Source organism: Quercus suber, unplaced genomic scaffold (genome assembly GCF_002906115.3).
Source record: "Quercus suber isolate HL8 unplaced genomic scaffold, Cork oak 2.0 scaffold_374, whole genome shotgun sequence".
NCBI lineage: Eukaryota > Viridiplantae > Streptophyta > Magnoliopsida > Fagales > Fagaceae > Quercus > Quercus suber.
In genome coordinates this window covers 579,065-603,845 of record NW_027069826.1, presented here as the reverse complement: position 1 = coordinate 603,845, position 24,781 = coordinate 579,065, and the positions used below count along the sequence as shown (strand labels likewise).

The 24,781-nt window shown below is 36.3% G+C and overlaps 3 protein-coding genes across 4 annotated transcripts; all 3 read right to left on the bottom strand.

Moving 5' to 3' along the window:
* Positions 1-5,036: 5,036 nt before the first annotated feature.
* Positions 5,037-7,829, bottom strand: LOC112010426 (tubulin alpha chain). 2 transcript variants are annotated; one of them, XM_065760611.1, is made up of 5 exons: positions 7,590-7,829; positions 6,585-6,819; positions 6,102-6,472; positions 5,398-5,858; positions 5,037-5,315 (listed from the first exon to the last, which is right to left on the bottom strand). In XM_065760611.1, exons 1-5 carry the CDS (start codon positions 7,680-7,682, stop codon positions 5,192-5,194), a joined length of 1,284 nt encoding a protein of 427 aa, XP_065616683.1. In that variant the 5' UTR covers positions 7,683-7,829; the 3' UTR covers positions 5,037-5,191. The 2 variants fall into 2 exon arrangements, with proteins under 2 accessions (XP_065616683.1, XP_023898539.1); XM_024042771.2 differs by having other exon boundaries at positions 5,037-5,858.
* Positions 7,830-11,147: 3,318 nt separating this feature from the next.
* LOC112010592 (protein SHORT HYPOCOTYL IN WHITE LIGHT 1) lies at positions 11,148-15,305 on the bottom strand. Its single transcript, XM_024042942.2, has 2 exons — positions 14,693-15,305; positions 11,148-11,663 (listed from the first exon to the last, which is right to left on the bottom strand). Exons 1-2 carry the CDS (start codon positions 15,152-15,154, stop codon positions 11,508-11,510), a joined length of 618 nt encoding a protein of 205 aa, XP_023898710.1. The 5' UTR covers positions 15,155-15,305; the 3' UTR covers positions 11,148-11,507.
* Positions 15,306-17,431: 2,126 nt separating this feature from the next.
* On the bottom strand, positions 17,432-19,487 carry LOC112010458 (F-box protein SKIP22). Its single transcript, XM_024042800.2, has one exon. It carries the CDS (start codon positions 19,288-19,290, stop codon positions 17,713-17,715), a length of 1,578 nt encoding a protein of 525 aa, XP_023898568.1. The 5' UTR covers positions 19,291-19,487; the 3' UTR covers positions 17,432-17,712.
* Between the last annotated feature and the right edge of the window lie 5,294 nt (positions 19,488-24,781).

The window sequence follows — 24,781 nt, the reverse complement described above, 5'->3', positions numbered from 1 at the left end:
TTTCTAAAAAGCATGATTTTGAATAGTTGAAACAAACTCACCGTTATCTCTAAAATTTTAAGTGAGCACTATTGGTCCCTGAAGTTTTAAATATAAGTGTTATTGGTCTCTTTGTTAACTTCCATTAGTTTATTTGCACGTGTCTAATGGAGTAATGATGAGGCATGTTTTAAGTGATGTGGCAACATATTTATAGTTAAAAAATTACACCACATTATACACATCAAAACCAAATAAGCCCAAATAATGTGGGTCTTCAACACATCAAACCCGTCAAAATGAAGTCTTTCTCCAAAATTTTAAAGTTCCTGGATTTTCTTCGTCAAGCCCCATGCCACTCATCTCAAACACTCTAGCCAAATCTCTCACTATGCATAAACACTTGTTTTACATTTAGATACATATATTTCATTGAACTTTGTTGATGCTCATTTTATAGAAGCCCAATGGTAGGAAGAAGCCCAATAATATGAGCAGAAAAGAGTTAGTAAATTGAGAGAAAAATCATTAAGCCCGAATGGTAGGAATGATAGATCAAAGGCTCATAAAGTAAATAAATGGCCCTTGAGAAAAGCAAATGGGCCTAAAGGAGCCCAGAGAAAGAAGTAGAAAATCCATGGGCATTATGTGATGTAGAAAAGTAAAAATGGACCACAGCAAGCCCGAAGTAATGAAGTAAGTAAGTAAGAAGTTGATGGAAAGCCCATGAACCCCAAAGATAAAGGATATGGTAATTAAGTCAGGGAAACCCAAAAGAGTTAGCAAAAAGCCCATGGGAATGTAGAATTGGAATGGGCCAAGGTTGCCTAAGGAAAGAAAGCAAGCCAAGGATGCCCAAGGGAGAAGAAATGGGCCAAGGAAACCCGTAAGCAATGGAATGGGTCAAGGAAACCCAAGTAACATGAATGCAAACCCAATAACAATGCTAGGTCACTGTAATCAAGTGAAAGAAAAGCATGCAGCAAACCCAAAAAAGGCCAAGCAAGCACAGGTCAAATAACACCACAATATGAATAACAGAGTAGCATGGCAGGAATGGTAGCAAGTTTACGAAAGTAGCAAAGAGTGGGCTAAAGAGAAAAAAATCCACAATCAAGCAAGGGCCGACCCTTGAAGGAAGCAAGCCATAAGGAATGGAAGATTAGAAAATATTTCACGCCACAAGAGGTCAAGAATGAGCGGCAGAATGCATAGATGAGCCTTCAGACCATGGCAAACACATGAGCAACAAATAAGGTTTAGACATACACGAAAGTGGAGCACGCGTAAGGCCTAGACACCACCAACTTGTACCCAGCCAATACAGGAGTGGTAGGTCATAGGTCAGAGATAAGTAAGGGTATGGTCTGGCAGTGTGGAGAAAGGGAGAGCCTATTCTGGGATTCCCATTCAAACTCTTTTAGGAAGAAGTCTTGCTGGGATGACATGCCACCCAAAAGATTAAATGATGAGTTGGAATCACTAGGTGCATGCTATAAGGGGATAGTAAGAGAGAATACCCACACTATTGCAAATAGGAATGCCACGGTGAACAAGTAAACAAAATAGTTTTCTTTGTCTAGTAATGGGGAGAGGCACGGCCAGCATAGGTAAGTGGTAGTGGCTGGACAGTTGACAAACCAATGGGTGATCTGGAAGGACATCTACACACTAGATAAAAGTGGTTAAAGGGTAACATAGTAAAAAACCTGTCACGGCAGGCAGTATATAAAGGGCCTTCGCCATGCACAGTGGGATCATCAAAATAGCAACAATCATAACGAGAAATTCACAATAACAACAACAATCACCACTATAACACACGAGTAAGAGCTAGAAAGAAAAGAGTGGGAAAAGCAGAGTAACAAAACGGAGAAAAAAGAAAGAGAAAGTTGGGAAGAAAAAATAGAGAGAGAATAGAATGGCAGGCATGCACCAATAGGCTAACCCCTTCTCTCCCTCTAAAATCCTATAATTTGTTAAGGATTAAGGATTAGGCCCGTTCTCTCAAAGTGGGTAGTTTCTACAGTAGGATCTTGCTGAGAGGTTATTCACATTAAGGGAGTGGTTCCCTTCTTGGTCTTAGTCCGGTAATGCAACTAAGCACAGCATACTAGCCATTCCTTCCTTGTCTTTATTGATTAAGTACCAGTATTATTTCTCTTTTGCCTTTGCCATTTCATTTATAATGTATTTCTTGGTGTTGTGCCCTTCTCTTTCTTTATTTTAATTGAGAATCCTTTACTTATTCTGTCTAACAGCAAGTATATTTCTTTTATTGTTGTCATTTTGTATTTGTCTGCCATAACTCTTATATAACAGTCTCATCTGCCATGGGCATGTGACCAAAGTTTCAACAAAAGGGCTTTAACTTGCGCATAAGTCAGTCTGAGGTGAGTTGCAATTGGACCAATCTTGACTCTCCTATCCAAAACCTTTGAGCCGTAGTGTGGTAGGAGGAAGCCTAGCCCACAATCTCAGAATGGCCCACTAGAAATCTAAAACTAAAATTATATTTAGTTGAACTTGAAACTGAAATGGTGTGGTTGTTCTATTGGGTATTTGTGGTAACCATTTGATCAAATACATATTGTTTTTTCCAATTTTATTATGAAAGATAGGTATGTTTTGCTTGAGAGATTTCTGCTTGGTCATGTATAGATGCAATTACGTAGATACCTCCAGCTAGCCTTATTTGGATTTCGAGAAAATGGAGAAAGTCTCATTTTTAATGCAATTATGTAGATACCTCCAACCTTGTTTGGATTTGGAGAAAAAGAAGAAAAAAATAAATAGAGAAAGACTCAATTTTTAATGGGTTTGATGTGTTTTTATTCGGGTTTACCCTAACTTGTAATTTTTTAATTATAAATAGATTGTTACATGACTTAAAACATGCCTCATCATTTAGACACTAGCAAATAAACTAATAGAAGTTAAAACTTCAAACTTCAAGACCAATGACACTCAAATTAAAACTTAAAAGAACAAAAATGCTTAGCAAGTAATCTTTAAGAACCAATATTGTAATTTCGCCTAATTTTTAAGACATCCAACCAAAATATTTAACCAATCTTTTTTATTTTTTGGGTAAATAGATTTAACCATTCTACTCCCCCCTTATTTCACCCTTTTACAATTTACTCTCTACTTTACTACCACTCAACTGGGAAATTTTTTTAAAACGGTAAATTCCACTAATATATCCTGAGATTTAGGCTAATACCAACCAAATCCAAAACATTTCAAAATAGGTCAATTTAGTGCCTAAAGACATTTTTATCCCTAACCCCATTAGCATCCATTAGTCCTTTTTTTTTCCTCAAAGGTAACAGGTCTCTGCTCTCTCTCTCTTTACCTCTTTCATTCTTCTTTCCCTTTGACCTCTCTAGTCTCTCTCTTTTTCTTTTTCTTTTTTTTTTTTTTTTTTTTTTAGCTAATCCTAACCTCTCTACTCTTCTTTTCCCTCAGGCCTCTCTCTCTCCAACCTGACCCAATCTCCTTTCTCTGACTCACCCTTTTCATTTATCTCTTTCTTCTTTTTGGCAATGGCAGTGGTGCATGAGTTTGGTGGTTTGAGTTGGTTGTGAATCGTGGTTATGGTGGTTATGGTGGTTGTTTGTGGTGGCTGTTGGTTGCCGGTGATGCGTTCTGGTTTGATGTGGGTTTTTTGGTGGTGGTGGATACCGATCTATGGTGGGTTTGTTGTGGGTTTGAGTTTTTTTATTTGGGTTTTGTGGTCAATGGTTGTTTAAGGTTGTGGGTCCGATTTTTAGGGAATTCAACCAAAATTTCAACCTGTGAGAAACAACAAAAAAAAAAAAAAAAAAAAAAAAAAAAAAAAGAAAAGAAAAGAAAAAACACACGTCAATGAGAAACAATCACACGCACAAGACAATATTTACGTTATTCGGCAATTTGCCTACGTCCATGGAGTTGTAGGGATTTCAATATTATCAGGGAAAAATACAAAGTGTGGCTATAATGTTTTTCTCTCTCTAAAACACAACAAGACAAAACCCTAATCACCAAAAAATGGTTTTTATATCCTGCATACAGGATTCACAATGGGCTACAAAACAAGCCAAAACCAAGGCTCCGCTCCATGGATTAAGCCTCAGAAAATCTCCCATTAAAAACCACGCAACATTATTCGAGTCAGGTCAGGGCATCAACCGAATCAAACATAAACTAGGCTCCACAAAGTCCAACACGATTTGGGGTGGATATGAAATGGAGGTGGTTATGGGTTTTCTAGGGTGGATTTGCAGTGAGGTGGTTGTGGGTTACAAGTAGTGATTGGAATTTTTGGATTTGGGTTTTATTGATGTGGGTTTGGTTGGTTTTGTTGCCGGTGGTCACTGGGTTTTGTGGCCAAAGGTGGTTGGTGGGTTTAGTGGCCAATGATGGTGGTAGTGGGTTCCAATATGGAATGGATTTGCAATAGGGGTGGTATTGGGTTTTGATGTGGTGGTGAGTTTTCTGTGTTAGAAGATTTGGATTTTGTTGGGGTAGATTTGGCTAGGTTTTGGTATGGGTAGTAAAATTGTGTTGTGGTTGATCTGAGGAGTGATTGTGGCTGATCTGATGAGAGAGAAAGAGCGAGGGAGGAGTGAAGAGGGAAGAGTAACAGAGAGGGACAAAAAGAAGAGAGAAAAACAAATGAAGGCTAACATTGTTTAGTGGTATTTAGGGACTCAGTAGTCTTCTTGGACCAAATTGGTCAATTTTGAATTGTTTGGACAAAGTTGATATTAACCCAAACCTCAAAGTATGGTAGTGAAATTTACCCTTCTTAAAATGAGACAATTCGTAAAATTTACCCTTCCTAAAATGAGACAATTCTTGAGATTCGTCAAAGATCAGAGGGTAGTGAAATTTACCCTTCTTAAAATGAGACAATTCTTGAGATTCGTCAAAGATTAGAGGACCCATTCGATCGGCTAGTTAAATTTCCCACCCACACGAAACTCAAACCACGAATTTTCGCTAGTTCTACTTTGACACATGCTAAGCAGCTTAAGACAGAATAAAAAAAGGTAAAAGAGAGAAGAAACTTCACAAATTAAAAACCAACGATAAAACAAGTATCAAACAGCAATAACATCAGTCTGGGTAGGATAAAATTGGGAACAACTGAGATTTGTTGCACACATAGGGCAGACCAAAAGATGATACTACCCAAACAAAAAACAAACTACCATCTCAGCAACTAGTTAAAATCCTTAATACTCATCGCCTTCATCATCCTCACCCTCAGCAGACTCAGCACCAACCTCCTCGTAATCCTTCTCCAAAGCAGCAAGGTCCTCACGGGCTTCAGAGAATTCTCCTTCCTCCATACCCTCACCCACGTACCAATGCACAAAAGCACGCTTGGCATACATGAGATCAAATTTGTGGTCAATACGGGAGAACACTTCAGCCACAGAGGTAGAGTTTGAGATCATGCAAACAGCCCTCTGCACCTTAGCAAGGTCACCTCCGGGAACAACAGTTGGAGGCTGGTAGTTAATACCACACTTGAATCCGGTGGGGCACCAATCAACAAACTGAATGGTACGCTTGGTCTTGATAGTAGCAACAGCAGCATTGACATCCTTAGGCACAACATCACCACGGTACATCAGGCAGCAAGCCATGTACTTGCCATGGCGAGGATCACACTTGGCCATCATAGATGAGGGCTCAAAAGCACTGTTGGTGATTTCAGCCACTGAGAGTTGCTCATGGTATGCTTTCTCAGCAGAGATGACTGGTGCATATGAGGAAAGCATGAAGTGGATTCTGGGGTATGGAACCAAGTTGGTTTGGAATTCAGTCACATCCACATTCAGCGCACCATCAAACCTTAGAGAGGCAGTCAAAGAGGAAATCACCTGAATTCCAAACAACCAAACAAAAAACCTCATTAGACAGTCTTATTAGACAGCAAACATGTTATAGCAATACTACCAACAAGGCAACAACACGTTCAAAATCTATCAACATTCACGTGGCACCATTCAGATATTAAGGTAAGCATTATAGGTTATATACAATGGATTAACTTGCACATTGAATTACATATTTCAAATACATTTCAATTCTGATTCTAGCAAAAGATCTTCACAGACAATTACCTGAGAGACAAGGCGGTTGAGGTTGGTGTAGGTGGGTCGCTCAATGTCTAGGGAGCGCCTGCAAATATCATAGATTGCCTCATTGTCCAAAAGTACAGCCACATCAGTGTGTTCGAGGAGGGAGTGGGTGGAGAGGACACTGTTGTAGGGCTCAACAACAGATGTGGAGACCTGTGGAGAAGGGTAGACTGTGAAACCCAATTTTGATTTCTTGCCATAGTCAACAGACAAACGCTCCAAGAGAAGAGAACCAAGCCCAGAACCAGTGCCTCCACCAACAGCATTGAAAACCAGGAAACCCTGGAGACCAGTGCAGTTATCAGCAAGCTTTCTGATACGGTCCAAGCACAAATCAACAATCTCCTTGCCAACTGAAACAAGAATTGAATTCTTTCAGATGCTTTCATTGAAAAATGCAACATTTAGTGAACAAAAAACATTATTAAAAAAAAAAAAAAAGAAAAGAAAGTGTAAGATGGTTACTGGTATAGTGGCCACGGGCAAAGTTGTTGGCAGCATCTTCCTTGCCGCTGATGAGCTGTTCTGGGTGGAAGAGCTGGCGGTAAGTACCAGTCCTCACTTCATCAATGACAGTGGGCTCAAGGTCAACAAACACAGCACGAGGGACGTGCTTCCCAGCACCAGTTTCACTGAAAAAGGTGTTGAAGGCATCGTCACCTCCACCAACAGTTTTGTCACCTGGCATTTGGCCATCAGGCTACACAGATAAAATAACAGTTCAGCGATTTATTAATCATCCAAAGCTTAAACAAGAACTAATTCAAACACTAAATTTTTTTTACACCAAAATTATAGTTCAAAAACCATAAAAACATTCATTAATAACACAAAATATAGAAATTATATTTTGGCTAAGAAACAAACTATCACTGAACTGAATTGTGTAAAATTAAACATTATCTAAGTAAATAGATTACAGTGTTCAGAATAATTTAGACCTTAATTCATAGATAAAGCACCGATCTTGCAAAAGAAACACAATCTTTCATTCCTTCATTGCTTTCCACTAAATCCTAAAATTTCATTAACAAACCATGAAAATGATCTCCACAAACGACAGATCTGATGCTTAAAACCACAGATCTAACATTTGAAACAACTAAACCACTCAATTTCAAAAACAATTCAGAGAAAATCACAGATCTGAAGTGAAACAAGAAAAATGCGAAGCGCGTGACTAAATGTCAGTGATAAAAGGCACAGATCCGAACAAAAACCAAACAAACGCACAAGAAAGGAGAATCATATTGACAAACAAACGCAGATCTAATGAAAAAGCAAAGCAGCAAAATCGTAACAGCAAAAAGAGGCTGAAAATTTTCAGATCTCATATAAAATCAATAAAAATGCTACTTCATACCACAGTGAAGTTCGAAAATCACAGATCTGAGAAATCAAATACACACAAACTTGTACAAATTCAGAGCAAATAAACAGCGAGCAAGAGTACGAAAAAGAGAAGAATACCTGGATGCCATGCTCAAGGCAGTAAAGCTCCCAGCAAGCATTTCCAACCTGAATACCGGCCTGACCAATGTGGATCGAAATGCACTCTCTCATTTTCGATTTGAAGGAAATTCTACAACGAAGATATTGAAGAAGAAAGTTGACAGAGGCTCTCACTGTAAAACGAAGGCGTTTATCAAGACGCCTTCTGATCTGAGTGAAAACCCTTTCGATTCAAATATGACTAGAGAGTTTGGGTTTGGCTGTATTTATAGAGAGAGATATTATTTTAACCCGAGGTGGTGGTTGGGACAAGGTGGATGACTTGGCCGTCTGTGATTGGTTGTTAGGGTAACCATCTTTCTAACCATGGTTCGTTATATTTTCTGGATTTTTGAATTATTTTATTTTGCCGCTCGAAGGATTACTGTAAATCTGTTTGGCTGTAAGGTTGTGATTTTCCCTCTACCCCCCTTGGGTTTTCCTCCATCAATGCTCTTGCTGTTGGATGTTTCTTTTACCTTTTCTTTTTTACCCTTTTTATTTTTTATTTTGTTATATACGTTTAATCTTTATATACTTTCGTTGGGAATCTTTTTATTTTTTTATATATGTATACAATTTTTTTTAATATATATGTGGATCGAATTGAAATTGCTCTGATCTAGAATAATTTTAAGAGAAGTAAAGTAAAATTACTATCATTATTTCTTCATATGTGTTATTGTCACCACCACTATCATTACCATTATCAATGTCTCATTTCTATCAATCACCATCATTTATTATAATTAGTGTATAATTCGTGCATATGTAAAGTACAATTAAAAAAAAAAATACAATTACACACATATATGAATTCTGATGGTGCAAGAAAAACACCAAGTTCGATCACTCGTCCTTATGGTCGTCCATAGCAATGTTCAGAACTGAGAGCGAGTGTTTAGTACCTTCGTCCCTCCATTACCACCATTTTTCTCCTTCTACACGTTCGTCCAATGAAGGACGAGCGGGCTGTGAACCTCGTCCTTCATTAGTGACGGACGAGGTGAATTCATAAACAGCTAGACCTCGTCCTTCATTAGTGACGGACGAGGTGAATTCATAAAGAGCTAGACTAAGCACACTTCCAACCAAAAGTTGTATCGCTCGAATCTCAACGCAATTCCCGAAGAGGTGACCTTTGTGACAGTTAAGGAAGTTACCCTCTGAATCCTCCAAACTCTACGACGATTAAGAGAAATAACCGTTTTTTAACGCTATATAAAGGCCTTTCTGCGCAGAGGTAAAGGGACTTTTCTTTTTTGGTAAAAATTCTAGATAAGTTAAGTATTGAGGGCTCTTCTCTCCTTCAATTTACTAACTTTACCATCGGAGAATTAAAGGCCGGCTTCCACCGGTCTTCTCTGCTGACTTTCTTTGGTTTTCCAGGATTCATTACTCAAGATCAAGTGCATCCGGAGATTTTTCAGCCCACTAGTCTTATCGGACTTATCAGATTCAAATTATTCTCTTTCTTTTTTTTCTTTTTTTTTTTAATTTCTCTTGGATATACACATGAGTTTACTCTTTCTTTCTTTTCTTTTTTTTGTTTATTGAGTTTTTTATGATTTATTTATATTAAACTATTCATCTTTTACATCTCATTAACTCACTTAGAATAAAAATTTTAAAAACTTAAATAGAATATGTGACGTAAAATTAAACAATAATTGAAATCTAATTTAAAACCTAATTAAATTTTCTCCCAGCTTTACCTAACTATATATATATATATACCCTCCATTTGAAGTTGATCGATTTTATGGTTTAATTTAATTTAAAAATAAGAAAGGAGTTTGCAAATAGCGTTAACTTTCAAAATGAATATGTTTTTGAAAATAGTTATTAAATTTGCTATTTTGGCTCAAAACTCATTCAGTTTAAGAGATTGTTATCTACAAAGATAGAGTGTTATTCTGATCGACTTGTTCTTTTATCTAAGGCTTTTTTATGTAAATGGTTAGAAGATGAGTGTTTTATCAAAGTGTGAAAATAATCATTGAGAGAGAGAGAGAGAGGGGGGGTGGGGGGGGGGGGGAGTATTTTATCATTAGGTGTAGATGATTAAACATTCGGTTATCATCATGTTTCTATCAATACAAGCAACCATTACATTCCAACCGCCACTAGGCCTTGTAGCCTAGTGGCAACCCAGGTTCCTTGTATCATTTAGCTCAGGGTTCTATCCCCGCACTTACCAAAAAAAAAAAAACCATTACATTTCAACACAGGTTGAAATCAATCCTTATCATTATTTTGGTGGTGGAGGTGGACCCATCTTTATACAATGCATTGGCTCATTTTGACAGACTATGATTGCTGAAGAGCATAGCCACATAGCCAGCCAGTTGTTGAGAGATACAAAAAAGATGACAACGCTCCTTTGGAAGTATCAATGGGTCTTACCTCTCATTTAGTGAGATTTTGTTGGATGCACCAATCTGCTAACGACAAAAACAAAACAAGACGGCCAAGCCTGCTGTTTGTAAATAAGGGTGTGTTTGTTTAAAAGTAAAATATGGTGGATAAAAAATTTTAGAGAGAAAATAAGTTTGTGTATTGTTTGGTTGGAAGGAGGGAAAGAAAACAACCCAAATTTGATAACGGTGTTTAAACAACGAAAACTGTTGTTCAAACACTATAACATATATTTCTACACTCTTTTTTCACTCACGTCCACAAAATTTAAAAAATGTTACTAAAAATCTCTTACCAAACAGGTCCTTAATGTGAAGTCTAAGCATTTTTCACTCAGACTCACACAAATCTTTTCTTTTCTCTCTAAGATGAAGTGAAAAGAGATGTGAAAATGTTGAAGCACACAGTGTGACAAAAATACCCCGAATTTTTATTGCTCTCACCTACTCCCTCACTTTCCCATCTCCTAACTCATCAATCCTTTCTCATCAGCCTGTCCTGAGGAATGCAGAAGCTACTCTCTAACAAGCTATGCAAAAAAGGAATGGAAACACCTGATGGTAAACAAAACCCAAATAATGAATCAAAACTAGAATAGTCATTTTCTATAACATTGGGGTTCCTGTTTTTAACTTTTTATCAAAACCCAAATAGTAAACTACTAGAGCTCACAGCTCACTGTAGTAATTTGTTAAAAAAAATTGGGCTTTGACATAATTGATAAAGGGAATTCTTTTGTAGCGTGGATTGTTAAAAATAGGTTTTTAGCAAGCATCATTGTGAATGCTCTAAGAACGGGCCACATATATATTTATTAAAGAACGTCTGGTTAACATGAAGATCATCAAGTAGCTAAATAAATCATGAGAAACCAAATAGTCCTTAAAAATTTTCTTGTACCCACAATGACAAAGATCAAGCTTAGTGAGAATAAAATAAGAGTTTATTTGGATACCACTTATTACTAAAAATTGAAAATATTATAGCAAAATAATTTTTAAATGTGTAAATAATGCCGTGGAACTCAGTTTTTTTTTTTAAAAAAATTTGCTAAAATCCGTACTTGTGGGTCTCGTGAATAATGCACGAGACTCACTGTTTAAAACGCAAATGTAGCCGTTTTCAGCGCAATCCAAACTAACACTAAATGTATATAAGATGTGTGATGATGCTAGAGGATTGCCTAGCACCCATCCATACATTATACAAATAACTAAAGCTTTTCACATCTCTGATTCTTAATCTATTCCATCAATATCATAAAAAACATATCCCAAAAAAAAAACGAAATTTGCTCCTGGATCTTCCTGATGGACACCATCATATTCATAAAAACTGCAATGGTAGTTATTTCTATAAGAGATTTATTCTGCTACCATCTCACCATCCTTGATTTTTCCTGTTATTGCTATTAAGGATGCCACTATTCTTGTATGGTGCAATATTCTTGAAACAGTTTCTAATTCTGGAAAGGACAAGTCAACCTGCAGGCTGTGTACCACTCCATGCACGGTGATCATCATCAAATTTATTTATCCTCGGGTTGCGGCTTTCTTGTAAATAATTTATTCCAGTCCATATCCCCCGAATAAGTAAGATGCTTACAAACACTACACTTCCAAGGGTGCAAATAACCTGGATTTCATACACAGAGAAAATGAACAACAAAAGTTCTATTAAAAAAATATTTTTTTTAAATCCAGGGGCTTAATCAATCTTACAGAACAAAGAAGTACCACAGATTACTAAATACAGTAAATGCAGCATTCATCCACACATCAAGCTTTTAACGCCATGTTTCTTAGCATATACATAACGGCAGCTCATGCCACATCCAGAATATGCCAATATTTAAATAATTTTTATTATTTATTTTTTTATGAGTGTCAAGTATGCCAATATTTGCATAAGTTAGATGCAGAGCAGACTAAGAAACCATAGGTGATCACTGAACTTTCTTTTTCCTTTTTCTTCTAACATTAGTGATATAAAAATTCTATCAATGAAAAGTGAAATCTAAGCACACAGGCAGTAATAGTATACAAAGAATTTTTCTCAAAAAATCACAATCAAATATAATCAATAAAATCAACAAAAGAAGAAGAGACACTGCCAACCACATTAGACCCCGCATACAGAGTTTGTAGAAATAAGAATTTCAGCTAAAAAATATTGAAGATGTGGTTATTTCTTTCTTGCCAAACTGTCCACATAAGGCAAAGGTCGGCTGCGTTTCAGATCAATTTGTTTCTATAGTGTCTAAACAATCCTTGCCAACTGACATACACACCAATCACCCTCTCTGAGACATCACCCATTTCATGCCAAATACTAAAATAGAAAGGACCTATGGTTGTTAGCTACTATACAATGAAGTAGCAAATGATCAGTAGACTCACCTATACATTTACACATCCATACGGTACCAACCCAACAAGGTGATGTTCTGTTCAATTAATTTGTGCATAGTTAAATCTTAAAATTCTTCCTAAGGCTACTGCCCATATCAAAAGAGCATGATTGGACATGACACAAAAATGCCTGGAAACAAGATTCAAATTAATTGGAAATAGAAAATTCCCTTGCTTAACTGAACCTCACTTCCAACTTCACAGAACTGGCAAGATACATGCTATTCTGAATTTACATGAGCACAGAGATCATGATTTATTAGAGATTGTAGATAAACAAAAAGGTTTCACAATATCAGTGAATCACAGTAACAGTTAATTGCAAAACAAGATTAAATGGACGACTGATTATGGGTTTATGTTTGACAGTGAGCTTCCCTTAGTTTCCAACCAACATCACAACTTTGCAAAAAGGAGGTTCCTCCTATGTAAAATTTTAATTATGCAATGACCTCAGTTATGATAAGTAAATTTCATCTAATTCTCACTGCAGTGAGTAAAGTTGTCAAATGGTTTGAATAAAGATTTTAATTTCTCCATCAAATGGAACATAACATAATAGAATCCATTTTGTATTCCGTTATGGCCTTGATAGAGCATTTTGACAATCATGCCCACATGGGGTTAGCTTGATTGCTAGGCCTTGGGGTGTGCTCCCTCAAGGTCCTGGTATCGAGTCCTGCGATTACCCAATGCACAGTTCTTGTGGGCAGGGCCATCCAACAGGGGTAGGGGAAGGCCCAAAGGGCCTTGACTTGAAGACGTTCCCCATCATCATCATCATAAAAATAAATAAATAAAAATAAATAAATAAAAAATAAATAATAAAAAAAGAAGAAGAAGAAGAAGAAGAAGAAAGAAAGGCATTTTGACAATCACAATCAGTAATCCAACAAATCCTAATAACTTATCTAGTTGAAGTTGGACATCCCTAATTAAGATGGGCCAATTAACAGGAAGAAACTGATACCCCACAACTGGTACTCCTCATACATAAGCAAAACAACATTGAGACCGCTGATTGCAAAGCCAGAACATTCTTGATGCATTTTAGCAATGAGACCAATTGGCATTTTGTACCAGCAAATGTAGATCATGCCCATGGACCCATCCAAACATGGAAATGTCAAAGAAGTAAACATACAATCATGAAAATCTAGGAAGAGCAAACTGAAACCATAGAACCCTAGGAACAAGATAAAGGATACAATTAACTGAGCTCTATCTCCACGTCGCAAAATATACAGTCTAGACTAATCTAATGCCTAGCACACATGCACATGAGTGCACGTAACAAAGTCCTGAACAATTTGGGTCATTGAACAAAATTTACAGTCATGAAACAGTGAACCACAAGAAGCAGAAACTGGAAATTTACAACCAGCACCCACCTCTTATTGTGCGGGCAACATTCTCACAATCTTTCTGCTGTTATGTCAAGGCAGCTGCTACAATTAGTCAATATGAGTAATTTCTTCTGCCCACCTAGCTTAACCATAAAAGTTCACTTGGACTGTTACTCCTATTACAAAAAATTCCTCTTCCACTTAGACCCAAAATATCTCAGAACCCTCTGACTCTGAGTTATTCCTCCACAGTTTCAAGTAACATTTTCAACTCTCTCGCTCTCTCTCTCTCTGCTTCTTCTTTTTTGAGAAAACTCCCAATCCATCTATCAATCCAACTGTTAAGTGCATATTTTTTTTATTTTCTTTTTTGGTTGGGCCTCAAAATTTGATAAATTGACTACTTTGAGGGAGCCCAAACCTCCAAGTTAGATTAACTAACAATTTATAACTTAATATATCATACTATTCTTCATACATTTTCAAGATCTTAATTTATAAGAGAGAGACTTCCGGTTAGATAAAAATGAATTCTAACTTCCTAGTTCCTATAATCTATATAAATAAGACTAATCATAAATCATCCTAATTCTAATTCAAACTAATTTATTTGAATCAATAAAACACGTCGCTATCATTATTTATTTAATCAAGATAAGTTAGACTCATAACACCAACCTACATAATAACTAAAGATTGAGCTTCACAAATGACCAAAAAAAAAAAAAACTTTTCTTATGTCTTTTTTGAGAAGAAAATGACTACTTGCTATCCCTAAAAATTTTCACAAGCAACTCACCATTAGCTAATATAGAACATGGAAGCATGTATAAGGAGCAAAAATCACAGTGAATTCCAACATGAAAACTAAAAACAACCCAATTCAAAAAAAAAAAAAAAAAATTACCTCAATAAAAGCCTTCAAAACCCACAAAAACGCAAGCACCAAAACTCCATTAACAGAAAACCCCACCAGCTTGGTAGGTATAGAAACAGGAAGAACCGATCGCACGGCCTTGCGGGCACGCTTGGAGATCTTCTTGAACACGTTCTGAAGGAACCGTGCAAGAAGATCTAAACTCCTATCTTCCTCTTCATCTTCTTCGTCTCCATCTTCGTCTTCATCGACGTCATCTTCGTCATCAACAGGGTCGAGCCAATTGCGAGGTTCGTCTATTGGAGCTTCACGAGGGAAATTTTGGGTTCTTCTAGAAACTTGGGTTTGAAGATGAAGGCGAGAGAGTGTTTGGAATTGTTGGAGGTTGGATTTGAAATTCAGAGGGAAATTGTTTTCCAAGTATGAAGAACGTTGTTTGGGGTGAGGGAAAGAGGACACAGAGGGAGGTGGTAGAGTCACCGAAAATGACATGCCGGTGACTTTCACTTTCAGGTGTTTTTCGTTTTTTTTTTTTTTTTCTTTTCTTTTGAGGCTTCAGAGTTCAGACAGACTTGAGACTTGAAAGAAAAGAAAGAGAGAAAGATCAAAGAAATGGCAACTGGCTACTGCTGCCTGCTGCCTGCTGCCTGCAGCCTGCTGTGGTGCTTAGTTTGACTGGGATGGAAAATAAACGGGTTGTCGTTTACCTTTTTTCGGTGACCTTTTTCCTCTCCTAGTTGCAAAACGACATGTCATCTATGTTGCAAACATCAATCATCACGCCCTTTAATTTTTGAAAATAATACTATTATTTTAGTAATATTTATTTAAACTAATAATGTTTACTCTTCTCAACCAAAAAAATAAAATAAATTACCACTAAAATCTAACAATTTATCTTAATCATGTTTTCAAAAAAATGATATGATTTAAATTATAACCACTTACGTGTAATTGTGTTTTGAAAAAATAACTTTAAGAAAATAAACTCAAAGAGAGAATTTATGTTTGAAAAACCAAAAGATTAAAAACAAAATAATAATAATAATAATAATAATAATAATAATAATAATAATTACAATAATAAAAAGATGATCCAAGAATTAGCACTAAAAGGGGCTTATTTGAAATGATCATCAAGCAATAAAATCTAAAAAAATAGATAGAACCTAAAAATCAACAAGTGTCCTCTGATAAGGAAGCAGGTCTGTTCAGTGAGTAGTTAATGAGTCTAAGATGGTGCCCACACACAATATCAAATTCTAGAACCCAAGAAATAGCCATTTTTGGGTTGAGGAGTCCGGTGTTTTGTCTAGCTTAAAATAAGGGTTACTGTTTTGTCTAGCTTAAAATAAGTTTACCTCATCGGGTGTAAATTTGGATGTAGCTTTCTACTGATTATTACTCATTGTTTATTTGCTATAAGTTGGTTAAAATATAGTTATTCATTGAAAAAGTGAATATTTGAAAAACGGTACATGAACAAATAATCTATAAAGCTAGAAATAAAAGATGATGGCCAACAGAGGTTGGAAGAAGAAAATACTGCTGGACCTTGGCCCCGATTATCAGTGACATTTGCAAGGTTCGTGAATTTATTAGTCAGGTGCTGGTTTAAGCAGGTTAGCAAAAGTATCCAGCAAAAGCAGACAAGGTTTAGCCAATGAAGCTGCTAAATCCTTCATGCATTCGCCCTGGAAAGCTGCTTCTTACTCTCTTTTTCGTGCTGTTACTTTTCTGACTCACTTTCTTTTTCGAATCTTCGTACTTGACTTTGGTAACAAACAAACAAAAAACTAACCATAAGACTCGGCAAAGCAATTACAACAGCATCATTCTATAGCAGAATCATAAGAGCTGAAATAAGTAAGAATTCAAGATAACTTGAATATGGTTTTCAATTAAACTGCAATTGTGATGATATTGGATCTCAGATGATAACTCAGTAATGTTCTGGGACAAAACAACCTGAATATTGAATAGGGGCAATATGCCCAAAGTCTCAATACTAACTTATTGCCGATTAGCCTACTCACTAGGAAAAACCTCATTCATCCCCTCAAGCTAGTTCTTTTACAGTCATTTTGTCTACATCACTTTGCCAAGCTTCCTGGACTTCACCTCCTTCTCCAAGTTTTGCAACCATTTTCTAACCATAACTGCAACAAGTTATATCTTTGAACCATAACAGCAGTGAGTTAACTATGAGTCCAAAGAGAGAATAGAAAATATTGATAGGGCATGGATGTCCTTCTTTCCATTCAACCATGAGCAATTCAGAATGTTATTATCATCTAACAGGATAATATTCAACCACGCCCTTCTATTTTACTCCAACTAAACCAATAAGCACAAGCACAAACATCAGTTATTTTAATTATGTATTCAATGCACAATGATTTGTATAAATAAAGTGGAGTAAAGTGTGAAGTCAGTGTCAGTTTTAAGATACAATTTTCAGCAATTAAGGGCTATAGAGAAAGTCCCAACCAAGGAAACGTGCAGATTAAGTTTAACCAAGAAGATAATGCCCAAAATACACTAGTAATAAAAAGGCATGAAGATTGAATGCCACAAATCCAACTCCCTAGTTAGCATTACTCACAAAACTACGTTTACTGTGGACTATTTGACTGAAGAACACCAGAATGCATCAAACTAAAATTTCCATGCATCAAAATCACATCATGTCACCTCAAATAATTATCAACAAGAAAATTATGCTTAAAAAATCAACAAATAATGCACCCCTAAATTATAACCAAAATCTACACATGAAAATACCAATATTAAGAAACTCAACAAAAATTCTTCCAAAGTCATACACACCAGTTATAATAACGGGAATTTGAGTCTTTCCCTATAAACACCAAAATTAACTGAAACTTTCAGAGGATACTATAGTTCTGCGGGTATTCAAACCTTAATTGTAGTAGTAGGCTGAGCATCAGACTTATTTATATATACACATAATCTATGACTTTTTGATACCTCCTAAGGGATTTACTTCCGGCACTGGACCATGATGCTAGAAACTTTGAGTCACCGGACTAATCATCAGATCCTTCAAAAGTACAACGGGGAACGTTCCATGGCACTCGAAACCTTTCAGCTTGTCTAAAAGGAGAAGGGGCAAAAAAACATGGCATGTGGTCATGCTGTCCACGTAACAACACAGCAGGGAGCATAAAAGGATTACGGTTCCTCATCACCGGGACATGAGAAAACCCTTGCCGCCATTGTCTACCTTCCCTCTTCCTCTTCTTCTTGCGGTCCCAAAATGATGATTGAAACTCTTCCTTCCAATTAAACGACCTCTTTGCTTCTGTCTCATTTCCAAACTCCTCCTCAAACTTCTGTTTCCACAACTCATTAGCAGAAGACAAATATCGCAAATCAGAACACACACATCCCACCTTGGCAAGATCAACACCAGGAAGAGACTCAAAAATCTTCAATTTAAGCTCTGTTGGGAGACGCATAAGACACGGTGGGGGCTCCAAACCAGCCTTTTCACAAAGGTCAATCAAAAGTGGCAATGCAATCCCATCTTTAACAATTTTCCAAAATTCAAAAACCTCAGTTTCAAGAAACCCATCTTGATTTTTAATTTCATCATTGGAATCACCATTCACCACCCACACTGATTCTAAAGCCGGCACAAACCTATTTTCATTCAAACACACACGGTGCAACCCCAACCCACCTTTAGCCAAAGACCCATAAATATTAATACAATGACCCATATTCTGAAACTTCAAAACAATACTTTCAGGTACATTATAACCATTACCATTAACATTAACAGTACCTAAAAGCTCAGGCAGAGTATAGCAAAGCGACATGGTGAAAGCTTTTGAAGGCCACACATCCGGGAGATGAAACCCATCAACCCGCATACCTGAAACCGAATCGAACCCGACGAAACCAGACTCCAAAAGAACCGCATGAATCGCAATCACCATGAGCTTGTGATCACTACCATCGCCACCACCCAACTCTTCCCTCAATACCCTTCTCAGAAAATAATGCTCAAAATACTTCTTGCGAGACAAAACCGAAGACCCATCATCCAATTCCATGGTTTCAGCACCAGAAGGTACAGGTCCAGACCCAGAAATTTCTCCTCCTAGGGTTTCTTCGTCGTCTTCCTGAAGAAGATTCGCTGTTGTTGAATCGCTCATATCAACATCTGTCTCAGAATCTGAGATTTCATGCTCTGGGGTTTCTTGATCTGAGGGAGTAATTTCAGCCTTTTCAGACATGTTTTGATTTGGGGAATTAGGGTTGGGTTTAGGGTTTGGAGGTTGTTGTTGTACGGACGAGCAGGAATTGGGGATTAGGGTTTGGGATTGGGATTGGGATTGGGATTGGGAAGAGAAGGCGGTGGGGTTATGGGTGAAGAAGATAAGGTCACCGGAGGTAATACCGAGGGATTGGAGAGTGGCTTCGGGAGATGACGCGTGGAGTTCGTCTTTGCGATTTAGTGAGAAATGAAGAGAAGAGGAAGAGGAATAGGAGAGTGATTGGGAGAGGGTTTGTTTGAGTTGTTGAAGAGTAGAAGAGGGATTTGGGAGTTCGATTTTTATGGTTTGTTTGGATTCGAGAGACCTAAGTCTGAGTTTCATGATTGGGATTTTGGAAAATGAGATCCAAGATTGAGTGTCTATTGCTTAAAATTGTCTGAGTTTTTAAAGAGAAAGATGAGGATAAAGGGGATTGAAATTCGGTATAAGGAAAGGGAAATGGGAGTTTCTGATTAGACTTCATCAGTGTATGCTTTCTGACTATTGACTGTTGAGGATAAAACTTCTCCTCTTTTCTTCGAGATCAGGCAACCATTTAGGGAATCCAAATCTTCTGTAGCACTTTTCGTACTCAACTGTCTACTCCACCAATAAATATTTGTCTAGTATTTATCTAATTAATTAAATACTACTATTAATTAATAACTATAGTATTAATAAGCTAATAATGATAATATTTAATTAATTAGGTGAACATGTGGCAAATATTTATTAGTAGAGTATAAAGTGAAGCAGGAAAAGTGAGACAGAAGATTTGGACTCTCATTTAGACCCTTTTCATTTTTTTTTTTTTTAATGATCTATACTATGGGCTTCCCTGTTTTGAAACCCGATTATTTTTTTTCTAAAATACTTTTATTTTTCTATATTCAAGTAAAGGTAAAATTAAAAGATAATTTAGTAAAAATATATATCTAATTTGTACTAAAATAATGCTTACAAAATATGAATATTTTTCCACTAATATATTTTATTGTTTTTGTAAAATACTTTATTATTATTTTAAAAAAAAATCCACGTAATGATAGTCATACAAGAACACAAAAACTACCACAAAAATCTCCTTTTAACTTTCCACCAAAAAAAAAAAAAAAAAAAGAGCCCCTCCAACGCCTGTTTCTTTTTTTGACAGGCACGCCTTGTTTCTAATAACAAAATAAACTTCCCACCCCACTTATAAAAACAAAACTTCCATTTTTCTTTCATTAAAAAAAAAAAAATTAATTATTCACTTTCTCCTCTGATTTGAAGTTAATTGGTGTCTATTTGATTCTCTTTCAATGGTTTTCAGCGATGAAGTTGTAATTTCATTAAGTTTGGAGGAAAGACTCTGATTGAAGGAAGTAATTTGCATCCAGTATTACATCTCTTTCTTTCTCTCTCACACATTCTCTTTCTTTAATTTTTCCTTCCTGTACAAGGTAAAATTCCCACTCTCAATATCTTTGGGATTATATTTGTATTTTGTGGTTAATTAGAACTTAGAAAAGTTAAAAAGTAAAATCATTTTGCATTTAATCTTTGCTTTTGTTCGTTGATTGTGTTATACAACGGTATGAAAAATTGTCAAAACGTTAATGAACAAAAAATCTAACTTCAGTTGTTGCCTCCTATTAATCAATTTGGTCATTACATTTTCACTTAATTTTTGTAATAAATCTGACTATCTAAGTGTTTAAAGATAAGGCACATATCTCATTGCTCACTATATTTAGTTGGAAATTAATCCAACATTTTACTTTTATGTTTTTCAATGTGCAAAAATTAACTTATTGGGATGTATGATTTATTGATTCTAAATGATGATTTAGTCCATTGCATTGGGTGATGTTGGTGACATTTCAGGTGAAATACGAGATAAGTTTTCATTTTACATCATTTTTTTGAATTAATTTATGACACTAAATCCAAAAAAAAAAAAAAAAAAAAAAAGAGCCCCATTGCACACACATAATAATTTATAGAGGCTCTTTTTATTTCAAATGGTATTTTTCAATTGAGTTTGTACAATTTGTATTTTACTTTGAGTTTTCAAATAAAGTGGTAGCCTATTATATACTTTTAGTAGCTTAAATTTTGACTAATTTCATAAATTCATGTTTAGTTATTTGTGGTATTTGGTGTTGTGATATTTTTAAATAAATACTAGTATCTAAGTGTGAGCGCTTGCTCAAAGGTGTGATGAGTGTTATGCGTTTGTGGATGAAATACTTTTTTCATTACACTCCTAGGTATTTTATAATTGGAAAATGTAGTAATCTCAAATTATAATTTATGTAAATTATTAAATTTAACCCAAAAAATAGAAGGGCCTCTAAGCACACGCGTGAGCGCGTGCTCAGAGGCTAGTTTAACATTATTTTTGAAATATTTTAGTTAGTTTTCATATTTCAAAACTATGTAGCAAACTAGTATCTCGAGTTTCTAAAACTCGAGTTTAAAGATGGAACTCGAGTTGCATGTGTAGGCAAACTAATGTGGAAAAAAATCCACGTGGAAATCGAGTATTTAAAACTCGATTTCCATTGTTCTTATTATTCTTCTTTTCTTCACTTGGTCCGTTATTCTTCTCTATTTTTCTTGGTTCTTCTTCTGCTGGTTCCTTTCTTTTTTGTGCTTGGGTTCCTCGTGTTCTTCCATGGGTTTCTTTCTTCTTCGTGTTCTTTCTATTCTTGTGGGGACTGTTCTTCTTCTTCCTCTGTGGGTCACTTCGTCTTCTTTTCTTCTTCAATTTCAAATCTTCTTCTTTCTTCTTTAGATTCTTTTTCTTATTCTATGAAACTTGAGTCTTTAAGAATCGAGTTCTATGTGGCAAAAATATCTCCATGTCAACAATCGATCTTGAGTCTTTGAGGCTCGATTTCTTCACTGAACTCTAGTTTCAAAGACTCAATATGCTAATTTCCTAAATGGTTTCAAACCTTGCTAACTAACAATATTCGATCCCTCACTATGCTAGTCTCCAAATATCCCCCAACCATTACCACGACTTAGAGGGTGTTTGCGGGGCAGTTTTGGGTCATTTTTAGTATAATAAAGATGTGATTTAGCCGTAATCATAACTGTACCACATTTTATTTTTGCGTTACATGTGCGGTGCGGTTTAGAGTTTAGCCAAAACCATAATTGCACTCCACCTCATTTTTGCGGTCACATGTACGGTGTGGTATATAAGATGCGGTTTAAACAGTTTGAAGTCGACATATTTTTCAAATTTCGAGCTTTTCCTACCTAGTCGAAAACAATTTTTTTCCTTTATTTTGGTTAAGTTTTAAATTATTGAACTAGTTTTTCTTTATTTTGGACTGACTTTCCTAGTCAACACTTACTAAGATTATCAAACTATTTTTTATTTTTTGAAAAAACTAGGATTACTATACTATTAATAATATTATAAATATTAAAATAAATAAATAAAATAAAAGGTGTGGTGTGGTGCACTGTTACTTGTAGTGCGGTGCGGTTATACCATTTTGTGGTGATTTGTGCAGTTTAGCGAACACCCCTTACTTAGCTTAAAATGTGGCAAAAGGATTTTTTTTTTTTTTTTTTTTTTTTTTTTTTTTTGAGAAACAAAGAAAGGGGTGCAACATGTTGTGTCATTAAAGTTGTAAGGCCCCCAAAAAAAAAATTGCCAAAAATTTTAAGATAGAGATCAAAATTATAACTTTTGTCATAATTGTCCACCTGAGTCATGATAGATTATGAGTAGTAGAGAAAAAAAATAGTGAGTTCATATAAAAATAACAAATAATATGCCTGTGTTTTTAAAAGTCCAACTTAGCTATCACCTCATCAATCTTCTATATATATTTATTAGCTGAAGTGTAATATTTATTCTTACTACACTCCTATTTGAGCCACGTTAGTGGCCACGTTATTGGTCCCACTAACTTTCTTTTTTTCTTTTTCTTCTCATTCCTTTTGCAAATTTACATTTTCCCAATCACATAAAAAAAAAAAAAAAAAACTCTATCTCTTTGTAAACATAAAATTTCTCAATTGCTAAAAATCAAACAATTAAAAAGTGTTCCTCAAATATAATTTTGTATTAATCAAGTAGTAAGTGCAATCTCTGTTTTGATTATTTTATCAAAGAATACCATCTAATTCTATCTTCTTTGAACTTGACTTGAACAAAAAATCTTCTTGACTTTGGTTGGAAGATGAATTGAATGGTCTTCACAACAAATCTCTGGCTTTGTGCTTGTTAGAGATTTGTTGTTCTTCAAGTCCTTCAAATGTTTTTCAAGTTCTTTGAAGATTCTTGGATTTTTGGTTGAGATTCTTGGATTTTTGGTTGAAATTCTTCAGTGCTTTAGAGGCTTGATCCATTGAACTTCAATGATTTAAAACTTTTGAAGTTTATGGAGACTCTTGAGCTTGATTCCAATAGAACTTCAAATCTTGGAAGAATGAATCAAGTGAACTTTTTTTAATGTCCTTCATTCGTTCTTGAGACAGAGTTCTCTAGAGATTTGACTTCTTGAAAACTTGGTGTTGAAAATGAGAAGGGATGTCCTCTATTTATAGTGGTTTCAGAGGATAAGCTCCATTTTGAATATGCTTGAAAATATGTAGTAGACTCTTGATTGGCCCAAATTTTGCTTAGGAATAATTATCTCTATTGATCTATTTTGATAAAGATCATTGTGGGGCCCGTAGGCCTAGTAGCCTGGGCCCATCTTGCATTTGGCCCAAGGCCCATGCCGAGGAGGGATGATCGTCCGAGGCTGGCGAATGAAGACCTATGCTTTTTTGGACCCCTCCAAGGACATCTCTGTCCTCGGCATACTGAGGCTGATTTCAGGTGGGAGACAGGTCCAGAACAGGTTGTCACCTCCACACTAAATGCGTTAATCTAACCCCCCCCTGACCGCATTAATGGGGATGTAACCCCTTGACAGGGTAACATTGATCATGGCGAACCATTCGAGTACTGATAAGGCCTCTGATGGGACGGACAGTCAGAGGGAAGGCAAATGGATGATCAACAGTAGGAAGAGTTAGATAGGGGGGGGAGAACTATATAAGAAGGGGGAGCAAAGCAGTTAGGGGAAGGAGAAAAAAAGGAGAAGGAACCTCCTCGGATAAGTGCCAAGGAGCTACCCTTAGTTGTAAATTGGGTTCACTCCCCTTCAATGGTGAAAAGTGGCTTGTGTTCCGTTGCTAGTCTGTTAGGGCCTAACCCTTCGTCCCACTCTCTAGAAATGTATTGTTAGGGAACCTTTCTAAACTGAGTCCCTACAATTGGCGCTGTCTGTGGGGAGGATTAGTGCACTGGAAGGCGCAATGGGCGATCGTTCCTAAGTAGTTATTTTACGGAAGGTTGGTAGTGACGCATCAAAAAAAAAAAAAAAAAAAACAAACAAACATTGCAAAAAAGTAGAAGATTCAACAGAAAAGAAGAGAGAGAGAGAGAGAGAGAGAGAGAGAGAGAGAGAGAGAGAGAGAGAGAGAGAGAGAGAGAGAGAGGCTTGTCGCCGCTCTAGGCACTCTTGCCGCCGCTCCAGCGCCATTCCGGCCGCTCTCCAGCGCTGTTCCGGCCGCCGCTCCGGCCGCTCTCCAGCGCTGCTCGCGCCGCGCGCTCCAGCCGCCGCTCGTCGTCCTCCATCAGATCAGCTTGTTCTTTCTTTTTTTCTTTATTTTTTTTCATATTTGCTTGTTTTGATTAAACTTTATTTTAAGAATTGGATTTTGTTTTGTGTTTTGTGTTTGGATTAATTCTTTTGCTTATGAACAATTTAACTTTTTTTTTTTTTTTTCTAATTTCATTTGGTTTGTGAAAAAAAAAAAAAAAAAAAAACAACGG